The 13,310-nt window shown below is 46.9% G+C and overlaps 2 protein-coding genes across 3 annotated transcripts; one reads left to right on the forward strand and one right to left on the reverse strand.

The window, feature by feature from the left end:
- Window positions 1-1,110: 1,110 nt before the first annotated feature.
- CCL (CCR-like protein) lies at window positions 1,111-1,976 on the forward strand. Its single transcript, XM_078585205.1, has 3 exons — window positions 1,111-1,359; window positions 1,564-1,725; window positions 1,826-1,976. Exons 1-3 carry the CDS (start codon window positions 1,184-1,186, stop codon window positions 1,893-1,895), a joined length of 408 nt encoding a protein of 135 aa, XP_078441331.1. The 5' UTR covers window positions 1,111-1,183; the 3' UTR covers window positions 1,896-1,976.
- LOC144711254 (RING/U-box superfamily protein) lies at window positions 1,929-8,008 on the reverse strand. 2 transcript variants are annotated; one of them, XM_078585203.1, is made up of 8 exons: window positions 5,598-8,008; window positions 5,043-5,089; window positions 3,693-4,700; window positions 3,213-3,301; window positions 2,790-2,892; window positions 2,597-2,701; window positions 2,396-2,504; window positions 1,929-2,311 (listed from the first exon to the last, which is right to left on the reverse strand). In XM_078585203.1, exons 1-8 carry the CDS (start codon window positions 5,788-5,790, stop codon window positions 2,040-2,042), a joined length of 1,926 nt encoding a protein of 641 aa, XP_078441329.1. In that variant the 5' UTR covers window positions 5,791-8,008; the 3' UTR covers window positions 1,929-2,039. The 2 variants fall into 2 exon arrangements, with proteins under 2 accessions (XP_078441329.1, XP_078441328.1); XM_078585202.1 differs by having other exon boundaries at window positions 5,019-5,089.
- Window positions 8,009-13,310: the final 5,302 nt, after the last annotated feature.

Raw genomic sequence — 13,310 nt, forward strand, 5'->3', positions numbered from 1 at the left:
TACCCAGATGAGCGTTTATATTGACAAAACAATACGCATCAATTCCAATTTAACAGATTTCCAAAGTCAAACATGCGGTCATGCTTAAGTCATCCAATATGTGGGCCTTTGCAAAGGATAAGATAACAACGGCTGACGTGAAGATCACAGCCAAATAAAGATCTCCACAGCGCAATAAAAATATCCAATCAGAAAATCTCAGAATTCACCCCTCAGTACTAATTCATTTGCAGAAAAACCCCAAAAGAAACATTAATAGTTGCATAGACTCTATTGTTGATCAAGGCTCCAGGGCGGATGACGGATGACTGGTTACGGCTTGGAATGGACGGAACGGGACTGAACGGATTCATGGTCAGTCATTCGTTACAGGACTTACTGATAGCGCAATTCAAGGGCAGAACTCCGTGGACGACGGATGATGGATCGGATGAGGGACGATTCAAAAGTCGAGTAATTTTGTGGCGTTGATGACGGAATGGGATGTAACGGGGCGAGCGAGGTCCGGTCGGACATCAGATGACGGAACGGAAGACGTTAGATTTCAAAAGGCAACCAATTGCGTGGAGTTTAGGTCCGCTTCCCTTCCTAGATTAAGATGTATGACGGATGACGAGTGACGGATGATAGACAGGACGGAGGACAATAGAAAATTAGACTAATTGCACGGCGTTTAATGACGGAATAAAGTGGCACGAACAAAAGTGATCTTGCAAGGGATTCAATTCACTTGCTGTTACGAGGGGGACGATTAAAATAAGACTATTTGAGCCGCGCTTGATGACGGAGTGAAACGGGACGGAGGGGATCTGGTACGGGCTATCCTTCCATTCCCGTTCAGAGGCTAAGAAGGACAACGGATGGCGGTTCTGACGACGGGATTACGCAGCCACTGGTGGGGACGAAATGGACGACGGATGACGCAGCATATCCCACACATCTCCGTTCGTCATCCGTTCACGAGATGACAACGTAAACACGTCCACATCCGTCACAGCTCCAACGGCGAACCAAATTCCAGCAAAAGTTTTAAAATACGAGGACTGATATGTAAAAGTACTGGGTCTCTTATCCGTTGAATCGACCACCATGGAAGTATAAATACAGGGGGCGAGAAGAAGCAGGAAGAAGAAGAGTGAGTAAGCAAGCACCTTATCCTTAGCCGAAGATCGTCTCTGCGGAAATGCAGGCCAGCGCCCTCTCCTTCGCCGCTTCTCTGCCGGCCAAGATCGTCGGCTCGGCGTCGGCGCATAGGAAGCTTCCCCCCGGCGTCGCCTCCCGTAGAAGATCCGCGCGGCTCCCCCCCTTGTCCGCCTCTGCGCAGGAAAATCTCACCGTCGACTACAGTTCCTCCACCTCGTAAGAACTCTCTCCCCAGATCTACCGCTCGATCTTCTCTTTACGAGGGGATGAAACGATTTGCCAGTCCAGATCGAGTCTGCCGTCGACTACAGTTCCACGATCTTGTGGATCGAACAACAGATCGAGCTCGTTCTCATCGTCTCGCGATTGTTCCTCTTCTCATTGATGTGGATGACGAGCAAATCTGTTGTTCTTGGACAGCGTATTCCCGGCGGAGGCCTGCGAGACGCTCGGCGGCGACGCGTGCGCGGCGAACGTCTTCCCGGAGACGAAGCTCCCGCCGGCGAACAACTCCGCGAACGCCAACAAACCTTCGTCCGAGCAGATCGATCGGGAGTACCTCGACTACAGCGAGCCCCGCACGTAAGCCAAGCAAATTCGCCGCTCCATTCTGGAAGAAAAAATTCAAATTTCAAATCTCGGACCTCTCTCAATTTTAAAAAAATTCCCGCCATTTTCGCAGCGTCTTCCCGGACGAAGCCTGCGACGATCTCGGCGGCGACTTCTGCAAGCCCGAGTACCAGAAAGCCTGATCCGTACTACTTTCTCTCCTCTGTAAATCTCTCTTTGTGAAAGAGCCGAAGTTTCTAGAAAGATCTAGAAGAATTCTCCAACGTCAACGTCAACCGTCATTTCCTCACACTGACATCGTCATCGTCATCCGGACGAACCGTTCTCTAGTAGCGTCGGCCGCCGGCCGTCGAGAGGAGCACCTTCGCTTGCTTCTTCCCTTTCTTTCCCACGATGCCAGCGAATGACGTGGCGCCTCCCGCGTGGCGGGCGGTCGACGGCTCCGAGCCAGGTTCCGGTGTCGGTTCGCTAGGCCGGCCGCCCCAGATTAGGGGCGAGTCATGCCTGGACGCGAAGCCGAGCCTCGCCACGTCGGAGAAGGACTTCTTCTCCCCAGCCACCGGCGGGCTCGTGGATAAGCCCGCGGGCCCGCCTAGCGCTGCGCCGCATCATAGACCCGCAGGAGGTTAAGATAATGGCATACAATAACTGAAAAACCGAGAGGAGAGAAAGACAAAGCTACCCTCAAAATCGTCCAAAGAGAAGGGCTGAGATGAACGGCTGTGATCGCTCCCCGTTACGGGGCCTGCGGTCCATTCTGATGCTTGCGCGATCGCTCTTTCTTCCTGCTCCTGCTCATTTTTAATCGATTCCGGGTAATATGATAAGGAAAAATATATATTTTTGAACTACGATAATGAAAAATATAAAGTTGGAGGTCCACCTTCTTAGCCACCTGCTTCCTCTGTTTCTCCCGTTTCTTTATTTCATCCATGAATGGGGACAAGGCCTCGGCCGGCAGCGCCTCCCTGAGGCTCAGCTCGCAGAGCTGCAATTTATTTTTTCATTTTTTGGTTTCCAGAACCCTTCATTTGGATACACTTTAAGTATAAAACGTAATAATTTAAAGTACCCACTTGGAAACTGGTCGTCAGGGGAAGATGACTCAGGAATCGGTATCGCCTTCTAGTGGCCTCAGACTGGGCGACCGTCTCCAGCTCTAAGATTTTTCCCTCGATTCTGCGCAGTCAGCACGAGTTTGAATCATAGAATTGATTTTCCTTGTAATAGATGACGATGACAAAACCCTCATAGTCATTGTCTTTCGTCCTCACCAGGATGACGATGACGATGACGATGATGAGACAAAATAGTCACCGTCTGGCTTCACGCCCTATTGTTAATTTCTTTTATGAGACGAGAGGATAATGAAAAGAGTTCGTCATCGTCATTCTACCCGTGGACGATGATGGGGTTTTCGATGATGACGATGATCTTTGTGATCTTCTCCAAACACTAGTTCATTTTAGTTCAGAATGCACGATGGCAGTAGAATTCACCTCTCTGGCAGCGCATCGTAGCTCTTGTAGTGGTGAAGAAGGCACTTCATGTTCAGCGGGTGAAGGATTAAGTGCTGGCCATCTACAGACTGAAGAAAAAATATTAATAAATAAAAATATATCCCTCACCAGAAGAGATTAGCTGTTCATCCTACGCGTCTAATGGAAAAAATAGGCATGTTTATTCTCAAACCATAAATTGGAAACCCTAAACTTTAAACTCTAACTCTGATGATGATGTATTACTTCTCTACAAACTAAAGATATATGTGATATCAATCAAAGACAAAACTGTCCATTCCCAAGAAGAGACTAGGGCTTCAACCTTCACATCCAGGAAAAAAACTAACTCAAAAATCCTAAACCCTAGTTCAAAAATCAGAGTATAAGTTTCTGCCTATCTAGAAACTGAAGATAGGTATTATTGTAGAAAAAGTTGGGTTAAAAATAAGAAATTAAACGTCCAAACATCCTCCATACCTGATAGAAGAAATAGGGCTCTGACTTCTCTGGGCTTCCCAATTTCTGGATTCCTCGTGCCGTAGCAATGGAGTCCGAGAGAGCGCTATCCGAAGGAGGGCTGCCGCTAAAACTCCGGTGATCGGCCCAGGTCTGCATCCTCTTGTCCAGTTGTTCCAAAGCAGCACAAACATAAGGAAGCCTCTCCAAGTCATCGACGAGCCCTGCATTCACCTTGGCCAGCCAGTCATCAAGATCCCTTCTCGCCTCGCGCACCGATAATTCCACATCTGAGGTTAGAGTGAACTTGGTGAACGAGTCCCATACATCGTCCCCGCAAGACGCGGACTCAAACTTCCGGTTGTTCTTCTGCAGCGGCACCGACGAATCTCTTGCTCTCATGAGCAGCGTGAGTTGCACATGATCGCCCACGTTGTGAGGTCTGACATTGTGTATGTGCACTGTGTACAAGTCCTTGGCAGAAATCATGGTGAAGCATAGGGGACACCTCTCCCAGACGTCCCCTTTCATCAGCAGATACTGTAAAATGCAAGGGAAGCAGAATATGTGGCCACATGATGTGATCTGTGGGCTAATTGGGCTTTCCAGGCATATTGGGCAGTGGACTTCAAAAGGGGTCAAGTATCTCACACAGACAATGTCTTCCCACTCCAGCATCTTATCTGGGTCCATAGAGCCTCTGCAGTACTCCCCTGTGTCGAGAACGAAGAACTTGTAATTTGCTTGAAGGAAGAGGTCTTTGTTGTAAGGCCTGGCTTTTGGCTGCTTCTTGGGAGTCGGTGGCTTTCTCGGGGCGGGCCGGGATATCGGGTCAAAATGAAAATTTAAGAGATAGTTAGCATTGACCGACTGATTCCGGCGGCCGGCTGACTGGGTAGGAGAACTGCGAAATCCATCGAACCCTTCAGTTTGAGCATTGGACAGGCCGGATTGATCAACGTTGTGGGATTGACCGCGCGTGCCCCGAGTTGGGTTCCCAATGTCTTCAGTCAATCCTAAATCGGCGACCTGCAATGTGAAAGCCAACTGGAAACAATTATCTAGGCGTATGGAGACCAATGGATATCCCATATTCATACTGGCAATTTTTACCACTATAAGTCATTTATAGTCTTAAGTATACAATTTTCAAAACGTTTTCATTATATCTAATTTTTCCCTTTCAGGCTACACAATTTACAGTTTTGGATAAATTTTCAGCTGCATTCAGGAAATCAATATATGTTCACACAGTTGGAGACAAGCAGTCCATCAATTTTTAAACACGACAGTGAAATGCCCATCAATGAGTATCTTCTTCAACTTGAAGAAAAAAACGACCTTTACCTTGAAAAGCAGTCGGTGACGTACCTTCTGTGATAAATCCTCAAAGGAACCAAAGACTGATGAGTTCGCACCTGTGTTGAAATGAAATTATAATAAGGAAAGATGATGTCGAAGAGAATCTAAAATATTAGGACCGTCGTCAAAGATTAGGCAAGAAGAGGTGAATCTAATGAGAAATTGGCAAGTGGTATCATATCAAGATTCTTGTAAAGCCGAAGTAGCCAAGTTATACACGATCGCATGACGTACGGAAGGAGATGTAAAGATACCTCATAAAAGACAATCACGATTCCATGAAGAACGATGAAAAAGACGGATATATCAGTTCACGTTAAATTCTAACATGAAGCCCCGAATTCAGATTTTTTCAGTACCCTAGGGTACAAAATATTAATAAAAAATCCTTTAACACCAAACCTAAATATCACAATTCCATCGATCACATTCATCGACAAGCGAAGGCGATTAAAACTTTCAAGAACGATAACCCCTAAAAAACGACAAAGAAATTCAAGCCCTAAATTCCATCAAGAAGGCAACAGAACATCTAATTAACCCAAATCTCGCCGAATTTCTCACCCGCCGGCGCCGCGCCTCCCACGAAAGAATCGATCTGCCCTGATCCGATGCCCTCGAAGCCGACGCCACCGGCACGACCATCACCGGAGTCAAGATCATCCCGGGAATTGCCATGGCTGCTGTAAAGGGTTTCTAGCGGAGGTCGCGATGAATTTGAAGCAGATCCTTGGCCGTCGATTGGCGAGCTGGACATGAAATGTCTTCGAAGGGCCGGGTGAAGCTGTCGAAGAACTTGGCAGAGGGGTAGATCCTCAAAGACAGTTAGATCCCCCCTCTATTTATACTCCCTCCCCTGAAAGCATCTCAAACCAAGACGATCCCGTACGATTCCGAATATACCCTCAAGTTTTGCCCAAAATTACAGAGGACAATTTGTGGCGGCCAATAAAAAAGAGAATACAAGGAATTATACTTTCATACAGCATCTTATTTGAATTATATGTAATGATCAATGAAATTCTATGTTATTCTGTAGTCTTATGTTTTACCTATTAGAATACCGGAAGGAATTAGAGGATTTGCCTAGAACTATATATTATAGTTATTTAGGGACTACACGTCCGGGACGTGACAGTCTGTGTGTGATGGGACGGATGACGAACGGTGACGGACGAGATGTGACGAGTATTTCATCACGTCTGCGTCCCCTCACACATCCCAGGTTTTTGAAAAAAAATCCGTCACATTCCCATCACGCGTCATGGCAAGTGTCGCCCTGTCCCCGTCACAGGTGATGAAAAATTCAAAGCTCACTTCTCTCTCTCTTGTAAGGAGATAAGGTTTTTTTTTCAATGTTTCAATGTTTTTACAAATCTGTCACCGACGTCATCCGTGACCTCTGTCCTGTCACGTCACCCGTCCGACGACCTCCATCACCATCGCGGATATTTCTTCACTGTCACCGTCACATCATCCGTCACGGTGCCGTCACCGTGACATGTGATGTGACGGATAACATCTGATGTTGCCTAGGGGCCAGTGTGCTGTGCACTAGCTCAGTGGCGTGGCAACCATGTGATTGTGTGCCTCGGTGGTAGAGTAGGTAGTGCAGTCCGGTCCGATTTTTTCGGCCGGTGTGCAAATTTTTCGATCGCACAAAAGCTTTGTCCGATGTGCGGACCAATTTTGTGCGACAAAATTGGACCGAACATAGCACAAAATAGGACCAGTGAACAGAATGGAATGCGTTTTTTTATTTATAGATATGCCCCTCCACATTTCTGTTTTTCATATTTCCCCAAGTAAAACTGATGCAGGACCACGTTCGAGACGAAATCCTGCCGTCACCGAGGGTTCATACTCAAAGTCGAAGGTGTGTCGGTGCGCGACGAAGGTTTGGGGGTTTCATCCGGCACGGGGGGCCCAGGGACGAGCTACGATGAAATGCTCCGGTAGGGGTGTAGTACGTGCAGCTGCCGACGAGCAGGGGGAAGGCCAACGTCCGGGAGCCGACAGGGTCCCCCGGGGAAGGAAAGGGGACCTCCTGACCCTCGTCCGGAGGGACGAGGTCGCTACGGCGCCAAACGGGAATTACCCCGCAGGATAGTGCTAGCACGTGACGGGCGAACCCGACTCGCAATGAACCAGGAGAGACGCTCAAATAGTCGGCGTTGTCACTCGTCCTGTCTCGCTCACCTACGTCTAGCCCGAGCACGGTGGAGGCAAAAGAGAGTGCACTGCAAGAACTAAGAGACAGAAATCGAGCGGCGTACCTTGTCGACGTCCCAGGGGAAAGCACACCGACCGCAGGCGGGGAAATTCCTCGGTGTAGGGCTTCCAGGGTGCGGGCACTCCGAAGGGGAGCTGGGGTCAGGGACGTCACGGGACGTCACGGGACGCCTACTGTCGAACGCGACCTAAGGGGCTCGTGGGACAAAGGCAGGACCCCCGGGTCGCGCGGCAGACGGTGTGCAACGGTGGCGGATGCTCGCTGGGGAACGGCGTGGCAGCAGTGATGGCGCGCGGGAGGGACTGCGGGCGGCGGCAACGGAGCACAGGGAGAGGGGCCGGCAGCCAGAGAGGGTCGGGTGACGGCGCGGAGTCGTAGCACGGGGCTATCGGCTCGGCACGGTCAGACTACGACAGGAGGAACCCTCCCGGCAATAGTCTCGCGCACAAGCACGGTTCTTGGCAGTCGGGAGGCCAACGGGTGGTTACGACCGGGTCTGCAAAGTGGCTCGACGGCGGGTCAGCTTGGCAAGGGTAGTCGTGGCTGGCGACGTGTATTCCAGAGACGCCACCTGGGAGGGACGGCGAACGAGAAGTTTTGCCACGGACCCGGGAGCTGGTGCGTCAGCGGAAGAGAAGCTCGGTTGAACTGGCCGGCAGACACAGGGTGATCAAGTATGTCAGGGCCACTGGGGGACGCTCGTCGAGGGTGCAACGACTCTCGGGAGTCGGTCGCACGGCCGCGGCGCGAGTCCACAGGACTAGGGTGGCACTGGTAACTTGAGAACTCTGATGGGCGAGGGTCTTTAGCGGGAACGCCGGGAGAATCAAGACTGGCGAGACAGCTCGGGACGGTAGCGCCAGGGGCACGCTGGTTGAGCAGCCACGCGGGGCGGCGCGTCTGGTGGACCGTCGCGCGAGCGTGAGAGCTGTGCGCGACAACACTGCGGCGTGCAGCCGGGGCGCGCAACCAGCACAGAAATGCGCGACGGCGCAGGCGCCCTGTTCTGGTGTTGAACCATCTTCCCACCTCTTATGCGACTGCGTCTCCTTCCTCGGATGGTTCTGCCTGGTCTTCTTCTTCACCTGCCTCCTTCTTCCTCCAGCGGTGACCTAACTTCTTCCGCGGGCGAGAACCAGTTTTCTCAAAAAAAGCAACGATTTCAATTTTCAAAGATGCAAAAGTCTGCGTTCTAGGGCAACCTTGCTTCCCTTATATAGGGGAAGTGGGGCTTGGCCCATTAACCACAATGCCAAAATAAAATAAGAAACTAAAACAAACTAACCTAAGACCTTGACGAAAACAGAACACGATGAAGAACGATGATGGGGAGGGGAGATCCTTATAGGACGAACCTCCCCCCTTACACACGATCATGACGAGTCAGTAAACGACGAGCGACGATGGTTAAAAGCAAAGACGAGTAAAGAAAAGACGTAAAAGGAAATAACAATACGGTGTCCATTACCCAGAATACTTGAATCCGGGCATGCGTACCGATGGCTTGGCTTGCTGATAACACCCTAATTTCTGTCTTTATTTCATGTTATTAGCACAATTTTATGCATTTAAAGAGCTTAAAATGGGGTTGTTATCATATATTTACATGAAAATAGTGTTTTCAAGTGATTTCTGATTTTTCCCTAATTTTCTGTTAATTCTATGAATTTTAAAGGATTTATTGAAGCTCGAAATAATTATTTTTGAATGAAAATGGCATATTAAATATTTTATTTCGACATTTAACAGCATGGGAATGAATCAGTAAATTTTATAGAATTTCTTAGAATTTTTTACGAATTTTTAGGATTTTTCTGAGATTTATTTGAAGAGGAAATGTATTTATTTCAAGGAAAAAAAGTATATTTATAATAGAAAAAAAAGTATTTTTATTATTTTCGAACTTTCAAGGGTCTTTTTGTGAACTTTCGTTGCAAAAAGACCTTGAAAATAGCTCTCGGTCGCCACTGCAGGCGTAAAGATCCAATTTAAAATTTTATAGGGTTTATTGCAATTTTTAATATATATTTTTAATGTTTTAAGGAGAACTCGGAGGAGAGAGAGTGCGCCAGGGGCATATACTCAATTACTTTTGGGCGGCGTCCAAAAGCAATTCCAGGCTTTTTAAGGACTTTTCTGCAAAAAGGAGGATTCAAAATGCGCCAGCCAATGAGAGAGCGACACGTCATTGCGTGTTTAAAACGAAATTAATAAATAAATCAATTTTAAACCAATTTATAATAACTTTTGACCCTGTAGTCCGATTGAGATGATTTTTTTATGGATTTGTTCGTCTTGATCCCCTCTTTCTATCTGTATGGTTGGATCATTCAAATCCAGCCTACATTGATAGATAAATATTAAGCACTAAACGGGGGTAAAATGGTGATTTTTACCTTATAACCTAAGTATAAAAGCTAAATTTCGAGAGGGGGAGCTCATTCTTGATGGTTCTCTATCACAGCTGCAAGACAGAGAGGAGTCCCACCCTGGATCAAGTTATCTGGTACTTTTTCCTTGATTGTATTTGGATTTGTGCATTTTGAATGAGATTAGTTCAATTTCTTGTTTCTTCTTCTTGGTTTTGATCTGAAATTCTAAATCGCTTGGCTTGAGCGGCATGTACAAGCCTTGATTAGGATTGCGAGGAGAATTTGAGGGATTCAACTAAGCATTCAACTGCATTCCAAAGAAAAACTCTAAAAAAATTAGTTTTAATTCTTAGGAGATTAAATTACCCCCATTTTAGTTCTGAATTATCAAAGTTGCAAAAACAAACCAAACTCAAATTAAAAATTCCCTTTTAACCTCTCTAATTGACCTCTTGGATCCTTTTATTAGGATCGAAGAAGCCAATTTAGAGCTCCATATTTCTTCTATTCATCTCAACTCTTCTACCCCCCTTTCTAAATTCTCATCTAATTAGGGTGACTTGATCCTCATTGAAGATCAAATTCAGTTTAATCAGAGTGAATCGACCAATACAATCACCAAATCGAATTCCTTACTAGCTTCCCTTGGACGACACTCGTACTTATCACTATACGTCTTAAGTGGAGTTCTTATAAATTTTATTGCATAAGCCAAAATCCACAACGACAAGGGCTAAAAATTGCATAGTTTTTACCCCTATTTTCGGCTTATCACTTGTCGGGCGGGCTGAACGCGGACGGCCGGCGCTGTCGAGGGCAGCGGTGACGTCTCCGTAGACGTACCCGGTGCTGGAGCAGGTGCTGTCGGGGATGATGGTGACGACTCCGATGGCGTGTCCGGGGCTGCGCCATCAAAAACCATATGGAATCCCAAAATGGTGGGGGGGCGGCAGCGGAGGAGAATGTTGGGGGGTGGCGGCGCGGTGCGGCAGGGATAGAATGGTGGGGAGCGGCGGCGAGGCGCGGCGGAGGAGAATGGTGGGCGGCGGCGACAAGGCACGACAGAGATAGAATGGTGGGCGCGGCGGCGCGGCGTAGGAGAATGGTGGACGGCGCGCGGCGGAGAGCCAGAGATGAGGAGGCGGTCGTCCCTACCGAGCTCATCGTACTGAGATGGTGGCATTCCGCACAGTGGTGAGTAGCCCAGTAGGACGAGGGCATCTCACTGTCAGACGTGAATGGTTTTGTGCGCGCTCTCCATGGAGGGAGCATCCATCATTGCACTACATGTGAGGCAAGCCTGACATGTCGTCGTCTAGTACCAAATGTGATGAACGCACTACAAATGGCCGCAGGCATGCGTCAGCCCCCTTCGCCCTACACATGACATTCAAGCTGCAATGCCCGTCCTGGTCCTAGGTGGTGATTTATAGATGGTCCGTACCCCCCTCTTGCGTAAAGCATAAGATGACTAAGGGTGGTGCTAACACTAGGTAGGGGAGATTCATTGCTTGGTACCGCATCCTTTGGACGCTGCACATAGGGTAATGGTTCTAGAGGGTCATGGGTAGGGATCGTCAAATGTCATCCGTCACGTCACACGTCACCGTGATAGACACGTGACGAATGACGTGATGGTGACAGTGACAGAATGCATACAACGTGACGATGATGGTGACGGTGAACGCATGATGGGCTGTACATGACGGTGGCACGATACCCAGGATGCATGACGTGACAACATGTCCGTCATTGATGACGACCGTGATGGATTAACATAGTAAAATAAATATTATAAATAATAACATAGTAAAGTAAATAATATTATATTTTGATTATGCTTATTAACATAGTAAAAATAAATATTAGTATTTCTGTCACCGGTGACGGCGACGGCGTCATGGTGATAGTCATGTGACGGAACGAGGAAGAAGGGACGCGTGACCAATACATGACGGAATTTTTCAAAATCCTCGGACGTGTGACGAGACGGTGACATGACGAAATGTTCATCACGTCACTGTTCGTCAAGCATCATCATCTGTCTCGTCACATTCGGGGTGCCACATCCCGGACGTGCCGTTACCTAGTCATGGGAGCATATCTAATGTCAAAGACCCTGCATGCAAGTAGTGTGGGATGGCGCGATTGACTACGGACGTTCAAGTGCTTGAGGCAAATAGAAGCAGAGTTGCTACAACAATCATGGGGTCAATGGTACAGTCCAGGGAGAGGGGGAGACTAGGTTTGTTGGATGAATGATGAATGACACTTGCGGACAAATAGAATGGTACTGAACGATCTTCTGTTCACTTGTCTGTCCACAACATTTCATTTTTTTGCTTTGTCATCAGTCTCATCCCGTCATTATTTGTCTATCGTGAAAAATGGAACTGACGACATATAGATGGATGGCAAAATAAAAAAATTATACAAAGATGGTGTGAAGTGCGACATCAAGGGAGAGATAGAATAAAGAAGGAGAGAGTATAACAAGTACAATTGTTGCAATTAGTACCATCAAAGCCAGCCTACGAGTTATGTATGCAACAATCGCCCATTCAGGTGTTTGTTGGCTTTGTGCACCATCGAAGAAGAAGCAATGTGGGAGTTGAATGGCGCGAGGAAGCTGTTTGCTATGATGAGTTAAGCTAGAAGTCTGGGATGGATGATAATGTACAGAACTAGCTGGGCCCAGATTTCAAACTATTTGTGTTTGAAATTAAATATCTATCACTGTAAACATGTCTCCATTGGTTCTGACATACACGAACATGAATGGGTCTCGAGGATATTAAAATGTAAGAGTAAAATTCAGCGGTCACTTTTGATAATTATTCATTACTTCAGTTCTTGAATAGATTCAAAGCAGTTTCGTACAACTCAGCTAAAGTGGTTTTTCTCAATGTTCCTATATAATTCAAATAATTTTAGTGGACAATTTGCTCAGAATGGAAGCTTTAGTTCAAAATTAATGCGGAGAACTAAAAGAGAAGTCAACGGGAGAGAGATCGGGAGGGAGACAGATCCAATAAAAATTTTCTCCTGCCAATAGCTACTGAAAATTTATTAGGATTTTCTGGAAGCATAATCAAACAGCAGAAGTTTCATATTGAAATGGACTTGGCCCATAATCATTTTAGGAAAGTACATTTAACTTGCAGTAAGTGCAATTTTGTCAAGGTGACTATTAGGCTAAGTTAATATCCAAAGAATTTATAGAATGATAATTCCAGAATTTCAAGGGGGGAGAGAAGACATTTCATGTGATTATAAAAGACTGAGTTTAGATTGTACTAAACTACGCCAGCATTTTGTGAGACTTATGATATTTCCTTTTACTAAAGTCTACATAAAATGGGGGGTGGAAGTGTTTTACAAATATTACAGGATTTTCATAGTTGGAATTATGTTCCCAATGTGTTCGTAGAGAGTATTGTTGTCTTCCCCGTCCTTGGTGGTAGTCATTTCCATCTTATGTGGTCGTCGTTTTCATCCTTGGTGGTTGTCGTCCCTGTTGTCAACAATCGCCATTCATGTCCCTGTCCTCTATGGTCATCGTCCATGTCATTAGTGGTCATCGTTCCTATCATTGGCGGTCATCGTATCCATCATTGTTGTTCGTTGTTCCAGTCATTATCGATCGACATCCCCATTGTTGGCAGTTTGTTA

Source organism: Wolffia australiana, chromosome 13 (genome assembly GCF_029677425.1).
Source record: "Wolffia australiana isolate 7733 chromosome 13, ASM2967742v1".
NCBI lineage: Eukaryota > Viridiplantae > Streptophyta > Magnoliopsida > Alismatales > Araceae > Wolffia > Wolffia australiana.